This window comes from Quercus suber, unplaced genomic scaffold, assembly GCF_002906115.3.
Source record: "Quercus suber isolate HL8 unplaced genomic scaffold, Cork oak 2.0 scaffold_97, whole genome shotgun sequence".
Classification (NCBI taxonomy): Eukaryota; Viridiplantae; Streptophyta; class Magnoliopsida; order Fagales; family Fagaceae; genus Quercus; species Quercus suber.
This window is the reverse complement of record NW_027069562.1, coordinates 1155689-1180624: the sequence shown is the minus strand read 5'-3', so window position 1 is coordinate 1180624 and position 24936 is coordinate 1155689. Positions and strand designations below refer to the sequence as shown.

At 35.5% G+C, this 24936-nt stretch overlaps 2 protein-coding genes and 1 long non-coding RNA gene across 3 annotated transcripts; 2 read left to right on the top strand and 1 right to left on the bottom strand.

Annotated features, from left to right (window-relative positions):
- Positions 1 to 2393: 2393 nt before the first annotated feature.
- On the top strand, positions 2394 to 5943 carry LOC111992002 (GTP-binding protein YPTM2). Its single transcript, XM_065774734.1, has 8 exons — positions 2394 to 2631; positions 3640 to 3712; positions 4303 to 4350; positions 4444 to 4491; positions 4888 to 4959; positions 5059 to 5214; positions 5310 to 5413; positions 5529 to 5943. The coding sequence occupies exons 1-8, from the start codon at positions 2618 to 2620 to the stop codon at positions 5620 to 5622; spliced, it is 609 nt and encodes a 202-aa protein (XP_065630806.1). The 5' UTR covers positions 2394 to 2617; the 3' UTR covers positions 5623 to 5943.
- A 4484-nt stretch (positions 5944 to 10427) lies between these two features.
- On the bottom strand, positions 10428 to 13466 carry LOC112036275 (pentatricopeptide repeat-containing protein At4g16835, mitochondrial). Its single transcript, XM_024069083.2, has one exon. The coding sequence runs from the start codon at positions 12943 to 12945 to the stop codon at positions 10885 to 10887; it is 2061 nt and encodes a 686-aa protein (XP_023924851.1). The 5' UTR covers positions 12946 to 13466; the 3' UTR covers positions 10428 to 10884.
- Positions 13467 to 17021: 3555 nt separating this feature from the next.
- LOC136068054 (uncharacterized) lies at positions 17022 to 17916 on the top strand. Its single transcript, XR_010629453.1, has 4 exons — positions 17022 to 17105; positions 17185 to 17211; positions 17359 to 17382; positions 17459 to 17916. It is a non-coding gene; the product is annotated as an uncharacterized LOC136068054 (long non-coding RNA).
- Positions 17917 to 24936: the final 7020 nt, after the last annotated feature.

Below are 24936 nucleotides of genomic sequence, written 5' to 3'. Positions count from 1 at the left end.
CAGCTGTTTTTTTAAAAGCGCAATTATGATGTCTTTGGTAAAGTATTACAAATTTTGAAACCATTATGAACTCCATGGGGGCACTGTATGAGGCGATGTGTGAAGGACCTTGAGATAGGGCTGTAATTAATGGACAGTGACACAGTGGCCATTAAATGCTCTTTAAAGAGTCCAAATTTTCTATCTCATCAATTGTACTCTATTTTATGCTACATCAATAAAATTTGGACAGCTAGCATCTCTCATTAAATAAGATATCTCATTAAATGAGACAACTAGCCTCTCTCATTAAAGTTAGAGTTATCTCATTTAATGATAGATGCTAACTATCTAAATTTTATTAGTGAAGCATGAAGTGGAGCACAATTGATGAGGCAGAAGATTTGAACCGGTATAAAGATTAAACCTAAATGTCCAAATTAATGGTCAAGTAATTCGTCTAATGTCACATCTCTGCTTAAAAAAGCTGTTACATGGTCACGAAAACCCCAAAAGAGATTGCACAACTACTATTGACCATTATAATCTGTCTCATAATATTCTACAATCATATATATGAATATACCCCAGGATAGAACTTATTATCATCAAAGTGCCAACAAACTATTTCTAACTTTTTAACTCCTACAATGCAAAGCATGACTCTCTCTCTCTCTCTCTCTTACACACACACTTGCCATACTGCTCTCCTTTTCTATTATCAGCTAAGTTTTTAGTAGTTATGGGCTTTTGTATTATTTTTGTGGGAGGTTGGATATTTTGAGAAGGAAATGCCACATAAGTCAGGGTGTTTTGTCTGTTCGAATTAGCATAAACACTAACACAAATCTTTGTATAAATTGATCTCCCTATAGGATTTATCGCTGACACTCTTGATGATAAATTTAAGCTGAGTTTGGCTCAACAGAGTATCAACTCTATTCTTTCTTAGTTTTTTTTCCTCATACATTTATGTAAAAAATAAGGAACAATTTATAGGAAAAATTTCTAGTTGGGATGTGTCATACCAAATTGCATCGTACTAAATGCAATGTGAAGTAATTGTAGTGCAATAAATATCGAGATGACAGCACCTACAACTGCCCTTCATTTGAGACAATGTTGAATGGCAATTAGCAAATGCTTTTAAGTCGAGCTCATCAGCATGGTGCTAGAATTGATCATTGAGATTCATGAGGATTGTGTTCTTTGTGGATTTTTGGTTCGATATCTCGACGTTCCTTAGCTTCGGCTTGGCACCACAATTGTTATATTATCACCCTTATGCTTTCTAAATTTGATTAAAGCTAACTTTGGTTGTTAATCAGATCAGTTTGTCAATGGCCAGTAAACATGATCTTATTATCAAAAAATCTAGTACCATAAAAAGATGCATAATTTTTGCCACAGTTCTCTATGTGATTGACTATGATTGGTGGAAAAAAATGATAAGTTAATGTGAAAGTGACATATAATCAGTTACAATCTATCTTGTAAAAGAGTTGTGGCAAAAGTTGCGAGTTCGTTTGTGATACTAAAAGAACTCTCTTATTATTTATAATTGTGTGTATGTCATTGTTGAGTACAAATCTCAAAAATGGTCTTGGAATATAGGCTTATATTTTAGTGTGAGCAATTTAAGTAACATCAACATGTATAAATTGTTAGTCTTGGCAATTTTTGGTTTCTATTTGAGATAGTTTATTTCAATCAGTTTTTTTATTTATTTTTAATGGAACTAATAATTAAGAAAAAAAAAAACAAAACAAACAAAAGAAAAGCTTTATTATATGGGTAAGGATTTGCTGCAAACTAAGTTGCAACAACTCCGACAAAATGCACACATGTCAAGTAGTCATTTAATGATAGGTGTTTATTTGAGATATTGACATGTGTGCCTTTTTATAGAAATTGTTATAACTTAGTTTGCAACAAATCATTGCCCTTATTATATATATATATATCAAAGAACTGTGGGGGAATTTCTTTTAATTGTCGTTTTTGCTTCAAATGCAATGCATAAGCAAAAGATTCCATTTTCAACCTATACGCCTTGTGTCATTTTATTCCAAAACACAAAAACAAAAAAAAAAAAAAAAATAATAATAATAATAATAATAAATAAATAATACTGAAAAAGTTCAATTAAATTTTCATGCTCATGTAGCTCTATGCGTGGATTCCAGTTAACTTATCTAAGTTAGCTCAATTGATAAAATTTTTAATAATTGTATAAGAGACATATGGTTCAATCCTTACTTGCATCAAAAACTAATCGGTATATTGATAATAAGAATTACTAAAATGGTAAATTGCAGTCACCGTTATTGACACGTGGCGACATTCCGTTCATATTGCCACGTCATAGTACCCCCCAATTCTATATTAATTTAATAGAGAGAGAATTCCAAGCATTCGGGTCGTTTTTATAAACTCGTACGCCCCCAACCCCATTCCCCACTTCCTCGATTTCTCCTTCCCCTTTCACAACTCTCTCTCTCTCTCTCTCTCTGTCTTATTCTGCAATTCGTTTCCGTCAAATTATCGCCGGAAAAATCATTCCACTCTATCATCATCATCGTCGTCGTCGTCTCGTCGAGATTCTCGTGATTTTATTGATCTTCATCGCAACACCGCCATGAATCCCGAATAGTAAGCTTATTATTCATTCTCTGTTTTCTTTGTTTTTGTTTTTCCATTTCTCACTTTAACGTTTGCCTTTTTTTTTTCCCTATTAATTTCCGTGTTTCTCTCAATTTATATAAATTTTGGTCCAATTCTTTTTAGATCTGTGATGGTTCTTTGTTCAATATCTTGAAAATTACATTTCTTATAAATTTTCTGCGTTGCTTGGATTGTTAAATTTCGCTTTGATCATTTTTGTATTTGGATTTGGATTTGCCCTAAGGATTTAGATCTAGGTGTTTCCGTACCAGATCCGTTGACCTATTTAGGTCAATTTTGCTTAGAAACCTATTCATTTATTTATTTTTTGGTATTTCTGCGTGTTAGACTTTTAGCGAATTGAGCTGATTGGTTTAGCTCAAAATTCGAAAGCTGAATTCGAATTTTCTGAGATTTGGTTGTGTGAACGTGAAGGTATGATTGGCTATGCCGACAAAATGTTATTCACGGAACAATTGTACATAGATATATTAATTCATTATATTTATGAGTATTGTATCCATCAATTAATTTTTGAGTTCCCTAGCTTCATTTTTGATGTAATTGATTTTAGTTTGCATTATGAGGCCGTCTTAAATGTAATTGTGGAAATTTTGTGTGTATGAGGCATGGATTTTGTTTGTGGGTGTTAAGCTTTGCTGAGCTTGTTGGGTTTTATAAGGGTGTTGTTTTATGAAATTTTCTGTTTTCTGTGTTCTTAAATGTAATTGTGGAAATTTTGTGTGTATGAGGCATGGATTTTGTTTGTGGGTGTTAAGCTTTGCTGAGCTTGTTGGGTTTTATAAGGGTGTTGTTTTATGAAATTTTCTGTTTTCTGTGTTAGATATATGTTTGAGTTTGTGTATGCATGTGTCTGGTGCTAATTCATTTGCTGTTGTATATTGGATGGATGGTTTTGTTTATGTTTCTTTATTGAGTTGGCCATCATGTGCAACTTTATTTATCTATTGTTCCTTTCTGTTCTTTTATTCGCAGTGACTATTTGTTTAAGCTTTTGCTTATTGGAGATTCTGGTGTTGGAAAATCTTGTCTGCTTCTGAGGTTTGCTGTAAGTGCTCAGTGCCTGATCTATATTTGATTATATAAAAAAGAAAGAAATAATTGCTTAGGTGTATATGACGGTGAGTGAAACACACACACACACACACACACACATGTATATATGATTGCAATGGAGTATCCAATGAGCTAGTTCAACTGGGTGCAAGTGTAATTTACCAAGTTCAACCTGAATAACATGTTATCAATGAACTCTTCCTTTTATAATAAATGACCCTTTTTTCATTTGTCATTCGTGTTTGGTAGAAGGGATAGAAAAGTGTGAGCTGAGAAAATGTATATAACTTTCCTTTGTTTCGTTTGGGAGGAAAAACGAAGGAAAGAAATAATAATTGTATTAATTCCTATTAGACCCCTAGTATATACAACATTTTTTAAAAAGTATGTATATATTTTTTATAATGATCACCATTGTCATTTTTCATGCAAATTGATGGGATAAATATATTTTACTTATTTTATTAGCTAAAATACTAGTGTGATTGCTTTGCTAGTGAGAAGTTTCTGGTCAGTGTTCCAAACTATGATAAATTTTTCTGAGGGATATTTTGTAATTATATTCTTTCCTTTCCAAACCAGGATGATTCCTATCTGGATAGCTACATCAGCACCATTGGAGTTGACTTTGTAAGTATTCATCTTCATCACTGTTGGCTTGAACCATTGATATTTTCAACATAAATATACAGCAATAACTTTTGTATCATCTATTTCATGTAGAAAATTCGCACCGTGGAACAGGATGGGAAGACCATTAAACTCCAAATTGTAAGTTTATGAATGTTATGTTAGTCCTCCCTTGATCAGGGAGAATTTGTCTCAGTTAGTCAGCTGACAGTGTTGGGGATGATTGCAATTAAATCGAAATTCCAAATTTGTGAATTGCTTATCCTGTTCTGGAAACGTACTAGGTTTTTATATTAACATAGATGTGTAATCTGGAAGATTTTTAGTAATTTTGAAATCTCTTAACTTAAATTTAGTTCTAAGTGTTCATATTTGTTGAGAAATCTAATATTTCTACCACATAATTTTAGCCTATATCAATGTCTTAAAAGTATTGTGTGGCCAGTTGGTGAAGAACTTTTCATGGTAGAAAGTGGCTGTCAAAGTATGCTGTTGTTAATTGCTGATTGCATTTTATGCTATTCTGTGAACATTCAGTGGGACACTGCTGGTCAAGAACGTTTTAGGACAATCACAAGCAGCTACTACCGTGGGGCTCATGGCATTATTGTAAGTTCTGCATTTTATATTTTATTGGCTTGCTGCTTTCCCTTCTCAGTTAGCTCCTCTTGTGAGAAATCTGTCTGAAGCTTGTGGATTTCTGGGCAGGTTGTTTATGATGTTACAGATCAGGAGAGCTTCAACAATGTTAAGCAATGGTTGAATGAAATTGACCGCTATGCAAGTGAAAATGTGAACAAGCTTCTAGTTGGCAACAAGAGTGACCTCACAGCAAATAAAGTTGTGTCTTATGAGACAGCCAAGGTACTGAACATGCAGGCTTTCCATTTTATCTGTTAAAAGGACTATTTTGTTCCAAAAATCACTGCATAACGCATGCACATGTTCTGCTTTGTCAGGCTTTTGCGGATGAAATTGGGATCCCCTTTATGGAAACAAGTGCAAAAAATGCCACCAATGTGGAACAGGCTTTCATGGCCATGGCCGCTGAAATCAAGAATAGGTACTGTATCATATCATTCATCACTAGTTCCAACTCTCTTGGTTTTGTTTTTTCCCTTCTTTGATCATCAAGCTATTATTTATGGAATGATATCTCTTTCTTCTCTTGGGTGCAGGATGGCAAGCCAACCCATGAACAATGCCAGGCCTCCAACAGTGCAGATTCGGGGACAGCCTGTCAACCAGAAGTCTGGTTGCTGCTCTTCTTGAAGGGAAGAAGTATTAGTGCTTTATAATGTTTATCTGTGTCTTCCATGGCATGTAAAACTAGTCCACTTCCTAATGCTTTGATATGAAGAATATTTTGTTAATTTTCTTTCCAGTGTCAGTTGTTCAGCACTTTGGTAAAGTCCATTCTTTTGAATGTATTTGATTTTAAAAACATTTGTACAAATTAGGAATATTGGAGATTAGACTTAGTTGCCTTGTGCGACTTCTGTGCCCTCCATTTTATCTGAAGGCCCTACCTAACTGAGGGCCTTGATGTTTAGTGTTTATCTCCAGAATTATCTCAATATTATTCAATTGTTATTCTTGGTAATAAGATATAAATCGTATATCCAGATAATTATAGGTGCGCAAGAATTATCTCAATATTTTTCAATTGTTATTCTTGTGTCACAACTCACCACATGGCAAGTTGTAATTAGTAAGGATGTATCCTCGCATGGCCCACTAACACATTCTTACTAATCACAACTCGTCATGTGGTGGCACAAAGTTGTACCAAAATGGTGTCCCTAGCATTTCTCCCTCCTTAAACCAAATCCTTGATTTCAAATTCAATTTATATATTCCTTGGACTCCTAAACTTCTGCTTAGTAAATCAAAACAGCATTAAACAAACTTCTGCTGAGTAAATCAAAACAGCATTAAACATATCATTACAAAAAGAAATCCAAATATGAATATGATAAAAAAGAAACCAACGAAACAAACTGTATATCAAAATGAAAGATATTCATATATCCACTTCTGCTTCAACTTAAGCATAGATCAGTAATCAAGATACTTAACCAACAATAAGCCATTAAAATATCAAGAATTTTGCATTGAATAACACAAAATTTCCATATAATTATGAGAACCCATGTACAGGAAATGTATAAATTTAATAAAAACAAAATAAAGAACAAATATCATCTTGACAGAGATTGATTAGATCAGAAACTTGGGTTGCTTATGGATCTTTCTTTTTTTTTTTCTTTTTTTCATTTTTTCTTTTTTTTTTTTTATAAGTAGGGTTGCTTATGGATCTACTTCTACTTCAAAAAAAATTATTCAATTCAGATACAAGAATTATTTTTAAAAAAGAAAAATCCTCTATGAAGCTACCTTATTTGAAACTCACATGCAAACCTCAAAATTTGAAAAAAAAAAAAAAAAAACAGCCGTTGTGCACCCTATACTATTCCAAGGAAATCTCCTACCAATGGAAATACACCTCTAAGCCGGTACATTTTCCCGCTATATGCTTTGAGAAGATGAGATACTAATAGTAGCATGGGGCACACTAAAAAAGTTCTGAGTTTTTACGCAGGTCTATATTTGGAGTTTCAAAATTTTCCTTGTTAGTTCCAAGACTCTTTATATATCTATGTGTTCTTATTGTCCTGAGAGGCAGAAAGTTAAGAACAAGGCGTACGCGGTTTCAGTTAGAGAATATCTGGGTCGTTGGTTTTTTTGCTCTGGTTTTAAGGTTTTTTGTGTTTCTCTGTAATTTGAAAGAAGAAAATGGTTGGGAGTATAACATGTCAAACATAGAGTCAACAACTCCAATTAGTAATCTTCAAAAGCTCTTGCTCTCATAGATCTTTCATTAAGTGGCCCTAAGCAAGGGTTTACTGAAGCCCCGTTTCAATTGCAATTAAATGCAAGACCATAGTTCTTTCAAAAGAGTGAGCCCTGTACCATACCGCATGCTAGAGTCATACTCTTTTACCATACCTAACAACATGACCAACAAATCCCATATGAAGCTTCCCAAGGACCCAATCCATTCCAATATGACTCCTGCATCAATAGGGCAGAATCTTTCAACGTAAAATTGAAAAAGGGCATAAGCCCAACCTATCGAGGTTTTGCTGAATCATATTCAACCTTAGTCATTAAGAGAGAAAACAATAACCTGCCATATTGATCAGTAAGAGGCTGTTTGGCCCACTTTTTTTGGTCACTCAATTTCCGTCACTCAATTTTCATCACTCATCACTCATCACTCATCACTCATCACTCATCATTTAATTTTTTACACCCGTTTGGCACCATCACTCATTTTCCATAACTCAATATTTTTCACACTATTTGTGGGTCCCGTAACTGTCACTGGTGCAGCTTTTTTTTTTTTTTTTTTTTTTTTTTTCAGTACCCAGAAACCTGAACTCACTGAAAAAAAAAAAAAAAAAAAAAAAAAAAAAAAAAAAAAAAAAAAAAAAAAAAAAAACCCAGGAGAAGACCGAACCGAACCCAGTGAAAGAAGAAAGAAAAAAAAAGTTCAGATACAAGACGGAACCCACTGAAGAAGAAAGGAAAAAAAGAAAAAAAGAAAAAAAGGAACCCAGAGGAATGGAGAAGACCGAACCCAGGAGGAAAGAAAAAAAAAAAAAAAAAAAAGAGGAGAAGACCAAACCCAGTGAAAGAAGAAAGAAAGAAAAAAAAAAAAAAAAAGAAGTTCAAATAGAAGACCAAACCCACTGAAGAAAAGAAAAAAAAAAAAAAAAAAAAAAGAAGTTCAGATAGAAGACCGAACCCACTGAAGAAGAACGGAGGAAAAAAAAAAGTTGAAAAAGGTAGCTAAAGTTATGACAGTGGGTCCCTCTTGTATGTTTAATTACAAAAATGTCATTGAGTTATGAGAATTGGAAACTGAAAACAGCCAAAAGTTGTTTTCAGTTTTCATAACTCATAACTCAAAAAGTAGAGAATTGAGTATTGGAAACAGAGTTATGGAAATAGAGTATTGGTGCAGGCAAACGAGTATTTTGCTATGGGTCCCACCATTTTTGAGAATTGAGTTATGAAAACTGAGAATTGAGTCATGAAAATACTCAATCCAAACAGCCTCTAAGTGTTTCTTCTTCTTTTTTCCCCCAAACATCAAATCCCACTATTCTGCCGCACTTCCACACCCTCACTCACTCTCCATTAGACCTCTAATGCGCTCAACTTTATAACATTTCTAAATCAAATTAGTTAAGCCTGGCTCACCTTGTATCAGGCAAATTCTAAAAACAAAAACATCATACACAAAAGAAAAAGAACCCTTACATATAGCAAACACAACATACACAAAAAAACAGCAACAGGGCAGCAAACATGCAACAATAAAGAAATTTTACATCAGTTTCTTGCAGGAACTACGTTAAATGATAGCAATTTAAGAAAAAAATTACTAAATTTCGGAATTTTTTTTTTTAATGAAAAAAAACTCGAGCCCTACAAAACTTCATGAGAGCAAAAGCTTAGAAATCCATTACAAAAGCAACCAACAACAAATTACAACTTCCAGAGAGCAAAACATTATAAACCTATCCAACAAAAATAATAAATTTCAGCACAGAAACATAACAGAGCCCAAATACTTATAGACTTGAGAAAAACTATAGTAACGGTCATCAAATAGCCTAGACCCATGGGCTGGCCCAGTAGCCCGCTAGCCCGCCAGGCTAATGGGCAGTCCGGCCCGGTAATATTGAAGCTCGTGGGCAGCCCAGTAGCCCAATGGGACAGGCTATGGGTTGGTTTCTTTACCCATGGGCGCCCGGTGGGACGGCTTGATAGCTCGGCCCAGCCCATTAGCGCAACCCGTTAGCCTAACTCGTTGCCCAAAATTCATAACAAAATAATTTGGGAGTTGGGTGGGTGAGGGATTGAACTTTAGACATTATAAAAACTTTAAGACCACATACCTAACCACTAAATACTTGGAGTGATTGTGATACAATATGCATAATAAATATATACATTTTGGTATTATTCTAGTAGCTTTGATTTTTAAAACTAAGTACTTATTACTAGGATGACCGTTGCCCTACCTCTGCGCCTCTGGAAAGAAAGTCATTCTTTCTTTTGATAAATTATAATTCTTTCCTTACAAGTTACAATTATAGAAGAAATTCCTTAAAAAAAAAAAAAAAAAAAAGCTTACCGTTGGTTCATGGTTGGAAGAAATTCTTTCCTTTAAGAATTGATATATGATTCTTCATATATCCTTTTAAGAACTGATATTTGATTCCTCATATATTTCCAAATTGATATTTGATTCATGCTTACCGTTTGAACAATAAAAAAGTCAATTCTCTTTTTTGTGTGTGTGTGTGTTCAAGTATCCAATCTATAAATACCTATGACATTTCTCTCATTTTACTCACAAAAAAATCTCTCAAATTCAAACTCTCCCTAGACTATTCTCAATTTTTCATCTCTTATTATTTTTGCGCTCTTATAGTTATATACTCTATAGAATAATAATTTTATAATAGTACCTTTTTAAGAGGTATGTCTTAGTACTTTTTTTTTTAATAGAATCTTTTTAGTAGATTTAATTGTTCAATTGGATAGTTTGTAATAATATATAATTATAATTTTTTTTGTTAAATTTTTATAACCCCATTGAAGACCCGTTAGAAATGCCCATGGGTAGCCCATTAAACCCAACTCACTAGCCAAGCCCGCTAAAGCCCAAATGGACATTGCCCATGGGTAGGGCCATGGGCTAGGGTTTTTCCATCCAGCCCGGCCCGACCCAGCCCATTGACTAGTCAACAACCCATTAAGCCCAGCCCATTAGACCCATGGGCCAAGAAAAAAGGGGCTGGGCCGGCCCGACCCGGCCCATTGACGAGGCCTAAACTATAGTAAATTGGCTAAACAGAATAGCTCAAGCAACATCAAGAAGTAAGACTTCGGTTTGTTTTCACTTTTCAGTCTTCACGTGAGTGATGGACAGAAAAATATTCCATGCAAGTATATTATATAGACACACATATATTAATTTTGTTTGATTTGAATACAACTAAAATAAATCCAGATTTTCAATAAAAATTGATCCAGTCTATATAACATCAAAGAAATCTTTTCCTTCCATAACATTTTGACTCTAGTCTTCATCCCTTAGATGCGATGAGGCACTTATTCAAAGACAACAAATATTTCGATAGAGATAACACATAATCAACACTTTCTATTAAGGATCAAGCTTTGAGGATTAAACCAATTTTGGTTTTCATTTTTAATATAGAGATAACTAATAGTCAACACTAATGGCCCGTCCAGCTCTCCTGCAAAGGGGTGAGCTTTGGTTTGACTCACCAGCTCCCCTATGGGGGTGAGCTTGACTTTCCCTAAGAAAAAACTATCAATTTCATGCATGGGGAAGTCTTAGGCCGGATATATATAAACTTCCTGCACGGCCCATGCACCAGAAGATCTTCTTGGAGAAAAACTTTCAAAGAAACCTCAGTTTTTGCAAGCTTACCAATAATCACCACAAGTGCAAACCCCATCTTTGAAATGGTGGAACCTTGTAGTATCTCTAACAATGATTTCCCTCCTTTCAATTGCTGATATGTACTTGATAGCGTGGTGGCAATCCCCACATACCCTTAAATTTTTAAAAACTCGGATTGGATTCCCTGATGGCACTTTTATGAGCCCGAAAGCAATGGCCAATTTTTCACTATGCCATAACAAAAGCTGCTCTTTCTGCTCTTCCCCCACATCATGTAATGCAAATTCAAGATCTGGAACATAGCCTGCCAACTTCATTTTCTTCTCTAGTTCTTTCAGTTTCTCATGTATAAAGGCCAATTCTGGGTGAACCCTATCACCTGACCTGAACTCATGAACCACATTCTTTACCTCGATCCAACTATACCCAGGCATCTTCACTACATTATTTTCTTTCATTAATCTTCTAATTCTAGCAACATGGTCCCATCTGCTCTTGGCAGCATAAACATTAGCCAATTGAACATAAGCGGCTGCACTGGCAGAATCAATATCAAGCAAGCTCTTTGCAGCATACTCAGCAAGCTCTAGATTCTTGTGGATCCTACAAGCACCCAAAAGTGTGCCAAAAATGGCAGCATGGGGTTTGAAAGTCATTTTCTTTATTAGATCCACAGCTTGAACTAACCTACCTGCCCGACCAAGAAGGTCAACCATACATGTATAGTGGTCTGGCTTAGCTTCAACTCCATAATCCCTTACCATTGAGTCAAAATATTGAAGCCCAAGATCTACCAGTCCTGCATGATTGCAAGCCAATAACACTGCAACAAAGGTAATCCAATCTGGCTTCATTCCCTCATCCCTCATCTTATTAAACAAATGGATTGCTCTTTCACCTGCCCCATGTTGAGCATAACCAGAAATCATTGCATTCCAAGTGACTACATCTTTTTTTAGAATCTCATGAAACAATCGCATGGCATCCTCCAAACCTCCACATTTACAATACATGCTAATCAATGAAGTTCCTGCTGTTGTATCATGATACAATGGAGACTTAAGAACCAACTGATGAATTTGTTTGCCCAAATGCAATGCAGATAGATTGCTACAACCCAATAAAGCGCTACTCAAGCTTGATGGGTTTGGCCTAATCCCAACTCCCACCATTTTCCTAAAAAGCTTCAGACCATCCTCTGAACAATCATTCTCAACATAACCTGCAACCATAGCATTCCACGTCACTAAATTTTTCACAGGCATCTCTTGAAACATTTTCTCTGCCAATCCAATCTTCCCAAACTTCATATACCCAGTAATCATGGCAGTCCATGCAACCACACTCTTCTCTGGCGCTACCTCAAACAACTCCACTGCAGAATCCAAATCCCCACATTCCACATACCCTGATATCACCGCACTCCATGACACACCATTTTTCATCGGCATCACCAAAAACAACTTTCGTGCCTCCCCCATCTTCCCGTTCTGAGCAAAGCCTGATATCATTGTATTCCAAGATGCAGTATCCTTAACAGGCATCTTATCAAAGAAAATCCGTGCAGTATCTAGATCAGTATTTTGCAAATAACAAGCTAACATTATATTGTATGACACAGTGTCTGGTTCAGGAATTCTATCAAACAGTTCACAGGCTTCTTTCATTTTACCAGGTTTTTTTGAATAACCCGCCAAGATTGAATTCCAAGTGACTGTAGTCCTAACTGTCATATTCTCAAACACTTTAAGAGCAGAATCTAAATCACCAGCTCGAATATAGTTGGTGATAGTTTTATTAGAATCAATCACGTGACCAAGATCAGGCTGAGCAAAGGGTGTGGATTGTTTTGAAAAATGGCTAGTTTTTGTTTTCTGGGTCATGTTATTGGAGGGAACCAAGTGGGTTTTTTGGAGTGAATGAGGGGAAAAATTGGCGGGAATTGCTTCTCTGTTTGGATTGGCATGTGGGTTTTGGATTGTGAAGGTGGAAAGAGAAGAGGTTTGGTGTTTGAATAGTGGGAAAATTTTGAGGGAGGCCAAGGGGTTTTGTTTCCTTGTAGTAACTTTAATTCTAAACCCCATCTCCACTTCCTCGATTTCCTCTTATTCTGCAATTTGTTCCCGTCAAATTATCGTCGGGAAAACCAATTTCCACTACATCGTAATCTCATCGATCTTCATCGCAACACCGCCATGAATCCCGAATAGTAGAGCATCTCCAATAGACTCTTTAAACCCATTTTTGGAGAGTAAAACCCACAAAAAATCATCAGCTCCAACAACAACCTCTCCAAAATTCACATTTTTTTTTAGAGTTGCCACAGTAGCTCTCTTGACCAAGCGAGCACTGTAGCAACTCCAAATCATTTTTTTTCAGCATTTTCTCAACGGCTAAAAATGACAACAAAACACAAAACGCAATCGAATCACAAAAAACACAGTCTTTCTCATAAAACTAATGAAGTCAGAAGAAAACAGATCTAACCCATCAGTTCTGCATGTCGCTGGCGGTGGTGGAGGCGGAGTAGGCGACGGAGGACGAGGATGACAAGCTTTTGTTTAAAAAACAAAGACTAATGGAGTAAGTGTTTTTAAAAAGGAAAACTAATTAGAATTTAATGAATAAGAATAATAATTCCTTAAATTAAGATTAAATTGTGTTTTTTATTAAAAAAACATAAAAACGGATAATAATAAATTAGTGAAAGGTAAACTACGTTAATGGTCCTTATTCTTTACACTATATGTCAATTTAGTCCCCAATATTTCAATTGTGTCAATTTAATTCCTATCCTTTCAATGTCGTGTCATTTTGGTCCTTGCCGTTATCTATTGAATGGAAAAATTTGACGTGTCAAACAGAATAATGAAAAATTAATTTACTTGCTACATCAACTGCCAACTATACAACCACATCATATTTAAAAATAAAATAAATAAATAAATAAAAAACTAAATTGTTTTTCTCAGATCTCAATTCGCATGGGATATTGGGATTGGGAAAAAAATCAAAATTCATCTCTCTCAAATTAAAATTAAACTCCGGTGAACCACTATACCACAGGCCATTCCATGGACCAGTCTGGTAGAACTCTTTATTGCCTTTCCTAATATAAGCCTCAGGGTATGAATGAGGTTGCATTTCAATCCCATATGTGAAATCTCCAAGAGAAGGATCATTTGGACTTTTCCAAGCGCCGCTTAATACCTTTCCTTAAGTCCCATCCCATCTTCATTCTTGGGGGAAGGATAATCAAAGCTTTCTCACAAAGAGATTCCTGAATTTCCATCTCTGAGTACAAGATTTCTATTATGAGCATGCAGCTCGTTTCTTACGACGACCATTATCCTCCTCTTTATCCGGCAAAATTTGCCAAACAGTGTAATTTCGAAAATTTTAAGCCGGATAGCACGCATTCAAAGTTTTTTTGTTAGTTAGACTCTTTTTGAAAGTCGAGTTTGGCAAACTCGACTTTGGGCTGGAAAACGAACACTATAGTGGCGTTTGTCAAAAACACCACTATAGGTACCCTATAGTGGCGTTTTCTATAAACACTGCTATATGCATTAAAAAAACGCCACTATAGTGTTTGTTTTCCAACCCAAAGTCGAGTTTGCCAAACTCGACTTCCAAAAAAGTCTAACTAACAAAATAACTTTGTATGCATGCTATCTGGCTTAAAGTTTTTGAAAATTACACTGTTTTGAAAATTTTGCCTCTGTATCCTCTTCACATTCCTGTCTCATCCATTTAGCCACAACTGGTTCCAAAGGGTCATAAGACAAGCCCGACCTCCTAGCTATCCTTGTGAATCATGGCATTTTGGGAGCAGTACTACCTGGCACGGATTGAGAAAACAAGTTCTTCAGAAAATTTGCTGGCCCCACAGCTCGAGACCCAACCCCACATTGCTGAACAACCAACTCACCCTCTGTATCTTCCCATGTTGTCATCATACCATGTTAACTCACCATCAATCTCGTCCAACTGATCTTGGAAGTTATGAAAAGAAGCAGACACGGGTTGGTTTACATTTTGACAAGCTGTTGTGCACAATTTAGCCGGGCCCTTTTCCTCCTCAGTTCGGGCTTCTGGGGTTAATTCTTGCACTACCTGATCACCCATAGCAGATTGGAATCGTTGCTCATCTTCTCCCTCACTACTTGTTTTCAGTTTGCAACTTAAACCATCCGCTATCACCATTGCTTCCAGGACTTGGATTACACGAAGGTTCCTTACTGACCTCCTCCTCATAACCCGTGACACAGATAATCATTTTCTTTGCAAGATTTGTGGTAGCAGCACATAACCATGATCCAAATTGTTGATCGCCTTCCCTTAGGGTTCCTTTCCTTCTCTGACATAGTGAACATTCCCTATCCTGGTGAGCTAGACGACCACACCAGTAGCATAAGTTAGGCAAATGCTTGTACTTAAAACTAATCCAACTCTCCTCTCTATTGCTCAACCCGATCTTCCTACCTCTGCTCAGAGGTTTTGTAATATCTAAACTCATCCTTACCCGCACAAAGTTACTCCCCTCGTACTCGTCACTGCTCTCCTCACTGTGAACCACCTCGCCTGCCGCTGAGATGATTTCTTTTGCGACTCTTATATTCAAACTGCCCAGGGGAAGGTTGTGAACTTGTAGCCAAAAACATGCTCTGTCAAAACCCAAGCTCTTCACCTCTGTATGTCACCGAACCCGCTTCAGCGCTACCAGGTTTTTAGCAAAGGACCATGGCTCACCAGCCAAAACCTCATCAACATCAGAGTCCTCCGTAAAGATGAACAAAACTCGGTGGTCACCCATATCTCGAACCTCAAAACCCTTCTCTGTGTGCCAAAGCAACTTGAAGGTTCTTGCAATTGCTTCCATACTTAACACTCGGCCTGTGAAAAACCTCGCCGCTAGCAGGTATTTTCTGTCTAAACCACTGTTGGCCACCATGTATTTACTCTCCTCTGACTTAGACAACGAGAAGGATTCCCACATGGCAGACAAGTTCTCCATACTAGCCTTACACGATAGGAATCACACTTTCTGTACCAACGTTGTGGACTAAAAAACACTAAAGCCTCACTCAGAGAGCAGGCACTTCTTCTACTAGCGTCTAGGGTTTCGCATGCCCTAGGTCAAAGAAACTAGAGATGGGTCTTTTCAAACATTTGGACTTCGCTCTCACTTCCTCTTTTCTTACAAGTTGTGTCTAGTTTATTAGCGTGATAGCACCCAGTATTGGGATTTAGGTCAATTTATGTTTGTACGATTGGTGTGTGATTGTTATGATAGAAACTTTTTTTTGGTATTGCTTGCTGATATAGGAATAGAGTTTGTTGAACCACATTAAATTTTGTGTTTTGTGGACTTTTTCTTCTACTATTTTACGGGTTTTTTTTTTTGGAGCAAATTGGTGTTAGAAGTAGAACTATTGGTTTGGGTCCTTTGGGATCTTGGAAATGATGAGGTCAAAATTCGCCTCCTTTGATTGGAAAAATAATGTTTGGAAAACATTGTCAAAGATAATCTAGAACTGCTAGGATTGATTAAGGCATTCTGTAAAAAGTTGAAAAAAATGGCTATCATATCTGATGCTGAATAAGAGATTAAGATGAAAGCAATGAGTATTGTCATTTAAGTCTTGCCGTAGAGGTTAAGGACAATATCTTGAATGAGACATCTTCCCAAGAATTATGGAAAAAGTTAAGGTGTGTAAGTCACGTGTCTGTTGTATTTAAATAAAGAGATGAATTAGTTGCACAAGGAGGAATTTATTTTAATACTTATAATAGATTGACAACTTTTTTATTGATTGTGGAGGTCAAGGTTGATGAGTTGGATAAGAATCTGTTGCCTTTAACCTTGCTGCCTCCTTTTATGATACTTTTAGGATCGTCTTCAATTGTTTTGCATATTTTTCCCAACAATCAATGTTTAACATTTTTTGCATGTTTGCCTATATTTTATCCTATTTCAAAAATCTCAGATAATTTAGCAGTAGACATCACAGATTGGAACCTGTGCTTAGTGCGGCAAGTGCACAAAAAATAGAAATATAATATTGATTCCAAGTGTTTGTTCTTACTAGCTTAGGAATTCATTTTATGATTTATTTTGTTTTGATGATCCCCTAAAATAATACTAATCTTGTTTTATGTTTATTTAGTGAAGAAAGAAGAGAGACGGCTTGCAGTAATTAAAACATCAAATGGCATTTGCCCACTAGTATGGGATGACATAGTAAGTAAATGTCTTTTTCCAATACCAGCTTACTTGATGTTTATCTTTCCAATTGCATTGATCATTTCTTCTTTTGCAGCCAATCATCAGTTTAGATATGTGGGAGGTATGTCAATGATTTCTCTCTCTCTCTCTCTCTCTCTCTCTCTCTCTGTGTGGGGAAGATCACATTTTTTCCTCCCAACCCCCCCCCCCCCCAAACAAAAATCTTAAACTTGAAGGTGCTGATACTACCTCTGCTTGCTTTTTGCAGCATGCTTATTATCTGGATTACAAGGTAAGCTTCATTACCTTGACTTTTCTTCAGGACCATGAGATCTTTACTTAATGATCTGTGGGCTTTTTCTGAACAGAACGACAAAGGGAAGTATGTGAATGTGTTTATGAACCACCTCGTTTCTTGGAATGTGGCAATGGTGCGCATGGCCCATGCTGAGGCTTTTGTGAACTTAGGCGAACCCAAAATTCCCATTGCTTGAGATGTTTTTAGACCAAGAATCTGCAGCTGATTGGTGTTATTATGATTCACAAGCTACTTCGAGTTAAGAGGCTAGGAATTCCCGGTGATCAAATTAGTTAGGGGTTATGTTATCTGCATGATATACTTTGTAATACCGTTAACAGTGGTTGCCCAGATGATACCCTATACGATGCCCCGAGTGACTGCAATGTAACAGATTCAGAGTTGGAAAATAATTGCATGTTGGGTAGTTGGAAACCAACTAGACAGTGGTAGTTGGTGTTTCGCTATCTACTGATTTTGTTTTGTGTACCCAAAAGAGAAGGGAAAATACCGAGGTGCATTTTTTTTTCTGCTTTACACAGGTAATTTCTTCTTTTTTTATTTTTATTTTTTATTTTTGAAAGGAACGTAATTTCTACTTAATTATGCATTTTTTTTTTTGGGCTTAAAAAATAGGTATGGCTGTAAGCATGTAAGGGATGACAGCCAGTTGGGGAGACCCTATCTGGACATGATCATTTTTGCCCTTTTCCAAAAAAAATACTATCTCGTTTGTTTTGAGGTAAAATATTTTCAGGTGCTTGGTGTGATATGTAAAATTTTCAAGCGAACCACCAAAATTGGTGGCTTAGCCACTGAAGCCGCTTGTGCTAACCATCAAAACAACGCCTTCGGCCACCACCAATTTGGTTATCAGAGATATCGTTTCGGAGATTTGGTTGCCGAAGCCAATTTTACGATTGCTCATTTCAGTGATTTGGTCATTGGAACGATGACTATTGCCGAAATGATGTCTCTAGAACAGCATTTTCGGTGATCGGGCCTCCGACATCGGTTGCCAAAACTGTGGCTCTGCCCACCGAACCAAAGCCACTAGATGGGGGGAAGGGAAGCTATTGTGTTCTTTTATAAAATGTTTTACCAAATTTGTAAAGGTAAAATGTTTACTTGTTTGTGGGCATGACTATAGCCTAAGCTTGGACCACCGTTGCAATCCGCATTAGTACATGCCAGGAGTTGATTTGTGGAGCAGCCATCTCTGTTCCACATCCACTAGGGCGCACTGCTAACCCTTATCCACGTCCCACCTAACAATTTCAAGTACTCTTTAAATTTCTTTTCAAAGTCCTTTTCATCTTTCCCTCACAGTTCTTGTTTGCTAAAAAAAAAACTATTAATTAATTAAATGTCCAATTGATCATCGTGTTTGTCATTTTTTTTTAAAATAACTATAAAACCCAAACTATATTATTAGTTAGCAAGTTTCAAACATATTTGGTTTCTAACAATTCGAGTTAGAGGACTGATTTTTGGGTTATAAATCGAGTATATTGTACTCGAGTTTCTTATTTTGCCAGCAGCTGAGGTGGACAAAGTGTCTGCACGGTTTGTAGGCCCAGAAATAAGTTCATTGGACTCGTTTGGTTTAAAGGAAATCGAGTCCATTGTTCTCGTTTTTGGAAAACAGTCTATTGAACTGATTTCCTTTCATCCATCCACTGTCCATCAAAAAACACAGATCGCACGCACTCAAAAATAAGTTCAAAACACACAGTGTACTCTCTCACTCTCATTCCCTCTTACTCTCAATCTCTCTCTCACTCTCACTCTCATTCCCTCTCCTTTGTCGCCATCGTCGTTGCTCTTAGTCCTCATTCCCTCTCACCTCAGTCTCATTCCTTCTCACTCTCATCTCAGTCTCATCCCTCTTCTCCATTCTGTCGCCCGCTTCAGTCCTCCCTCTCTCAGTCCCTCTCAGCTCTCATTCCCTCTTTTCGCTTGTCTGTCGCTGCCCTCGCTCGTCGTCGTGCTACCTCTCGCTCCCTGCTCTCTGCCTCGCTCAACCTTTCTCCCTCAGATACTGATTTTGGTTGCTCGACTACCTCACAAAAGTAAGGACTTCTCTCTATTCCTTGCAACTGATAGCATCATATATGGGTTTGCTTTGATTATTTTTTTTTTGGGTTATTGGTAATGGATGATTTTCTATTGGCATGCATTGTACTTGATAGATTTTGGGGNGAGTCTAAGAACTGCAATAAAGGATATTTGCTTGTATTTGTGTTCCTAATCCTATGGACCAAACAACACTCTTATTGTTACTCATAAGACAAGACTGCTTGTGCTGTTTATCATTAACAAGCCAGAAGAGTCATTGATTGGATTGAGTCTGTTTGCAACCCAAACAATAGTTTTAACTGGGTATTCTTGTACCATATTCCAAGTAGAGATTCTTGGATTAGGGATTAGGGATTAGGGATGGAGATGACCGTGAGATTGAGAAAGAGGGATTTTAATCTTTTTCCAATCTCAATAAGTCAATATCACGTGAACAACAATTTAGTTTTTCATTTATTTAAATTTAATATGAGTGGTTGTAAGTTAGCAATTGATGTGGCAAATAAATTAATTTTTTATTATTCTGTTTGACAATCAAACTCTTCCATCCAAGTGATAACGGTAAGGACCAAAATAACACTACATTGAAAAACTAGGATCAAATTGATACAATTAAGAGGTTGGGGACCAAATTGACATATGGTATAAAGGATAAGGACCATTAATATAGTTTACCCATTAATGAAATATCGATAATTAAAAGGTAAAAATTGATGATTTTTTTAGTGAAGAATTATTTAATATATGATAAATTTGATAAATTGTAAATTACATCAAATTTTAAAGAATTTGTGCAAGAGGAACATAGATTTGATAAAGACTAACAAATAAATATGAGTGAAAATTAAAATTAGACCGTTAATAATATAGATTTTTGGACAATTTAAAATTATACAGTTTAAAGATTTAAAAAATATGGCTTTTTAGAATTTGGAAAGAATAAAGAAAGATTAAAGAATGAATGTAAATAATATTTAAATTAAATAGAAAATTATAAAGAATATGTTAGAAAGTGTATTTAAAAAAGTAAATAAATAATATGTAAAATAAAAGCAACTATTTACTCTCCAAACAATACAAAAATTTGAAGAAGCTCTTAAGATGCTCTAAGCCTTTAAAATTTATCCTCTATTTTCTTTGTTTTATTCCATTTCTCACTTAAATATCAATTTGTTTTAAGGTTTTTTTTTTTAAATTATAATTTCTATCATTTCTATGTTTCGCTCAATTTATGTAAATTTTGATCCAATTCGTTTTAGATTGTGATGATTCTTTGTTCAATATCTTCAAAAATACATTTCTTACAAATTCCTGTGATGCTTGGATTTTTAATTTCGCTTTGATTATTTTTGTACTTGGATTTGCCCGAAGGATTTAGATCTAGGTGTTTCGGTACTAGATCCGTTGACCTATTTATGTCAATTTTGCTTATAAATGTTGTTATTAATTTTTGGTATTTTTGTGTGTGTGATGTAAATGGTTTAGGGAATTGAGCTGACACTTGAATTTATCTATTGTTTTAGCTCAAAATTCAAATTATCTGAGATTTGGTTTAGGATTATTCAGTTTGGGAAATTCAGGTTATGTGAATGTGAGGGTATGACTAGGTTCTAGCTATGTCGACAAAATGCTATTCATAAAAAAACTAATGAAAATTTATATATTGATATATTCATTCATTATATTTATAAGTATTATAGCTATCAATAAAATTTTGAGTGCCCTAGCTCATTTAGCCCTGAACTGATGCAAGAAGTATGCATTAATCAATGAGAGTTCATGATGTGTGTACTACATGCACAAAGGATAAGTGTTTGTGGGCTGTGGAGGGCAAGGGTCGAGATTTAAGCCCTAGGGGGAATTTACACACACATACACTTAAATTATACTATAGTTATCTTATATAATAATATAATATATATATATATATATATATATTATTTATGAAGAAACTCACTGACCTACTTGATAAACACACTTTATCATTTAATGTTCACTCAATCATAGTTCCCTTGTAGCTACAAATAAGATCAATCTAGATCATCCAACCTATCATGTTTAGCACAAAAAAGCAACTAGCTTGATCCTCCAATATCTCACAGCCTAATGCTCAAATCATGTTAAAAACCCACTTTTTCAAATAATTTATCTTAATTTTAGGAAAGGATTTTTACTAAACTAGAGTATTAATAAAAGCAAAGTCTAATCATATGTCTTTGGCATGATCTCCTCCTCACCAACCCTTTTGCATCCATTAATTTCAAAAACAAGCAATGCTTGGTTTTTCTAATTCATCAAGTCCGCCAAAAGCTTTATAGCTCAAATAGCATTTCTTAGTATTTCTAATAAAGACTTTTAGGGTTTAAGGGAGAAGATAGGTGAAGAACGAGAAAGATGGGCTTCCATAGTGTTGTCAAATGGGGAAATAAATATTATTCTTTAAAATTCAATTTACTCTCACTCCTTTCTCTCTTGATTAAATTAACATGACAGTATAAGAATACTCTGATAACCTCGTCAACTCTCTTGCTAACAAATGTAGTATATTAACTTTCCATTATAGAGCTAGATCCAAAAACACGCCCATCAAAATTTAACACCCAGAAAGACAACAAAAATGAAGGACATATGCTCAATCCTCTAGCTTGCACTATGAGGGACATTTAATTATTAGAGTTGGAAACTTTCATTTATTAGGATTTCTATAGACTTATGGTATTATGTATTTGATGATTTTCAAAGGAAAAAAAATCTTGAAAAATATGGTATTGGGTTCAAGTGATAGTCCAAATTATAGTGATATTCTTTGTAATGCATGATATTTGTTGTTTGAACTTTGAACCTCATCTCTCCCCCCCCCCCCTCTCCCTAGTCCCTCTCTATAAAATAACATTAATAATAATAGTAGGACATTTGTTTCCAACTCTAGTAACTTTAATTCTAAACCCCATATCCACTTCCTCGATTTCCTCTTATTCTGCAATTTGTTCCCGTCAAATTATCGGATTTTTTTAGAAAATAACCCAAACAATATCATTAGTTAGGACATTTCAACATATTTGGTTTCTAACAATTCGAGTTAGAGAAGTCAATTTTTGGGTTATAAATCGAGTATATGTATTCGAGTTTCCTTTTTGCCAGCAGCTGAGGTGGCAGAGGGTCCACTAGGCTAGAAATGGTTCATTGGACTCGTTTGTAGCCCAGAAACGAGTTATATGTTTAGCCCAGAAACAGTTATTGGACTCGCGTTTGGTTGGTTAAAGGAAACGAGTCTATGTACTCGTTTATGGAAAACAGTCTATTGAACTTGATTTCCCTTCATCATCGTCACATTCAAAAAAAACCACAGTCACACACAAAAAAGTTCAAAACACACAGTTACTCTCACTCTCAGTCCCTCTAACTCCAGTTACTCTCATTCACCTCACTCTCACTCTCTCATCTCTCTCTCACTCTCACTCTCAGTCCCTCTCACAGTCTCACTCTCATTCCCTCTCGCGTCGCTGTCGTCCGTCGCTCCATCTCTCGCCTCGCTCAATCTTTCTCCCTCATAATTTTGGTTGGCTCCGACTACCTCACAAAAGTAAGGACATCTTCTCTTTTTTCTGGGTTTATTGGTAATGGATGATTCTATTGGCATGCATTGTACTTGATAGATTTTGGGGGGGGGGTGCAGAGTTTGCTGCCATATCTGATACTGAGGCATTTGTAAATTTGTATAACCAAATTTATGTGAGGAAATGATTTGTTCAATTCAAGGAAAATGTAGGATTTTGATTATGGTCATCTAGCTGGCCTTTAATAAAATGTGCTCAATAGAGCTTTTTTTTTTTTACACTTATACTAAATGTTCTTCATGTTTTACTTGTATTATTTATTCAAAAAGTTTCTCATTCTGTCAAATGTAATCTGTGTAAGCTAAAAGATTTTGTTTGTACATTTTAATTCTTCCATTGCCTTAAATGCCTATCTTTTTACTGAAAAACAAGGAGAATTCAGCTCTTTAGCTGGTATTGCTTGCTTTGGGTGATTAAGAAATAAGAATTGATCATGACCTATTAAACCTCCCGGATCTATTCTGTTATCTTTCCTTCCTTAGCATGATTTGCATCATTGTTTCTAGTCCCAATAAAGTATTTTGCACTTTAACCTTATTTTAATAAGAGCAGCTATGTTTTGATTTTGTTAAAAAATATGTCATTTTTAATTAAAGTGGTTCATTGAAGAAAGCATTTTTAGTTTCAGATCTAAGCATTCTGACTATTGGGTTAGAAAGGTGTCCTGTCTTGTAGATATTCAGCCTTGATTGAAACTACATGATGTATTGGAGATGGTACTTCAGTTTCATTGAATCAGAGTTGTTATGCAAACTGTGCAGAGCTAATTGATTGTGACATATTGTGTTGTAATTTTTATCTCACTAGAACGTTTACCAACCTACAGTGGCAGGTGAAATGTATAAGATTTCAGTGTCTAGAGGAAAATTTAAGGAGAACTTAATTTGGCTAAAAAGGGTATTTCCTAAGCAAAAACCAAACTTTGGAAGATAATGATGGTACTGTTGTTTCAGCTTGGCAGAATTCTTTTTGGGCCAGATATGAGAGCTTGATATTACCTTTTAAATGTCCTTTTTTTTTTTTTTTTTTTTTTTTTGGTGGAAGTAATTAATAATGATTTGTTTGTGAAGTCTGACCTAATTAGAAGAGAAGTTGTAGTTTCTGCTTCATGTGTGAATGTGTAATCCATGGTGAATATTAGGAAATTGTGAGTCATTTGTTTTTTTGTTGTCTAATTCCAAGTACAATTTGGTTTACTTCAGTGTGTGGTTTTAGAGTGGATTTTGTTTGTTTGTTTGTATTTTTGTTGTTGTGTTCTTGGGATAAGTTAAAATGGATTTTTTGCAACCCCAATCAGTGAGGGTTAGGTTAGAGCACTGGCTATTTCTTTTCTTTGAAATAATGTTATTTTCAAATTCAGGATGTGAAAAAAAAAAAAAAAAAACCCAAACCATAGGGATTCTTTCTATGATGGGTTTCTTAATTTCTTCACAAATGAAGAAAAATATATGATGGTTCTTAATTGAAGCATTGTACTTGATAGATTTTTAGGGAGGGGGGGGGGGGGTGCAGAGTTTGCTGCAAATACCATATTTGATATTGTGAGGCATTTGTAACTTTGTATAACCAAATTTATGTGAGGAAATGATTTGTTCAATTCAAGTAAAATGTAGGATTTTGATTATGGTCATCTAACTGGCCTTTAATAAAATGTGCTCAATAGAGCTTTTTTTTTGGGGGGGAAAGTTACATATTTAAATCACAGTTAGGAATTAAGATCACAAATAAAGAAATTATATATATGATGGGTGTCTTAATTTTGAACCCTCGTGTAATTCTAGGAGTTTACATAGAGAAACTTGTCTTGTGTGATAAAATTGAGCAATGTTATTGATACAACATTTTTTACAAC

Coding starts and splice junctions, on each gene's coding strand:
- LOC111992002 (XM_065774734.1), top strand. Junction 3,713..4,302: donor GTCTGCTTCTGAGGTTTGCT/GTAAGTGCTCAG, acceptor TTTCCAAACCAG/GATGATTCCTATCTGGATAG. Junction 4,492..4,887: donor AGACCATTAAACTCCAAATT/GTAAGTTTATGA, acceptor GTGAACATTCAG/TGGGACACTGCTGGTCAAGA.
- LOC112036275 (XM_024069083.2), bottom strand. CDS start 12,945: ATGGGGTTTAGAATTAAAGTTACTACAAGGAAACAAAACCCCTTGGCC.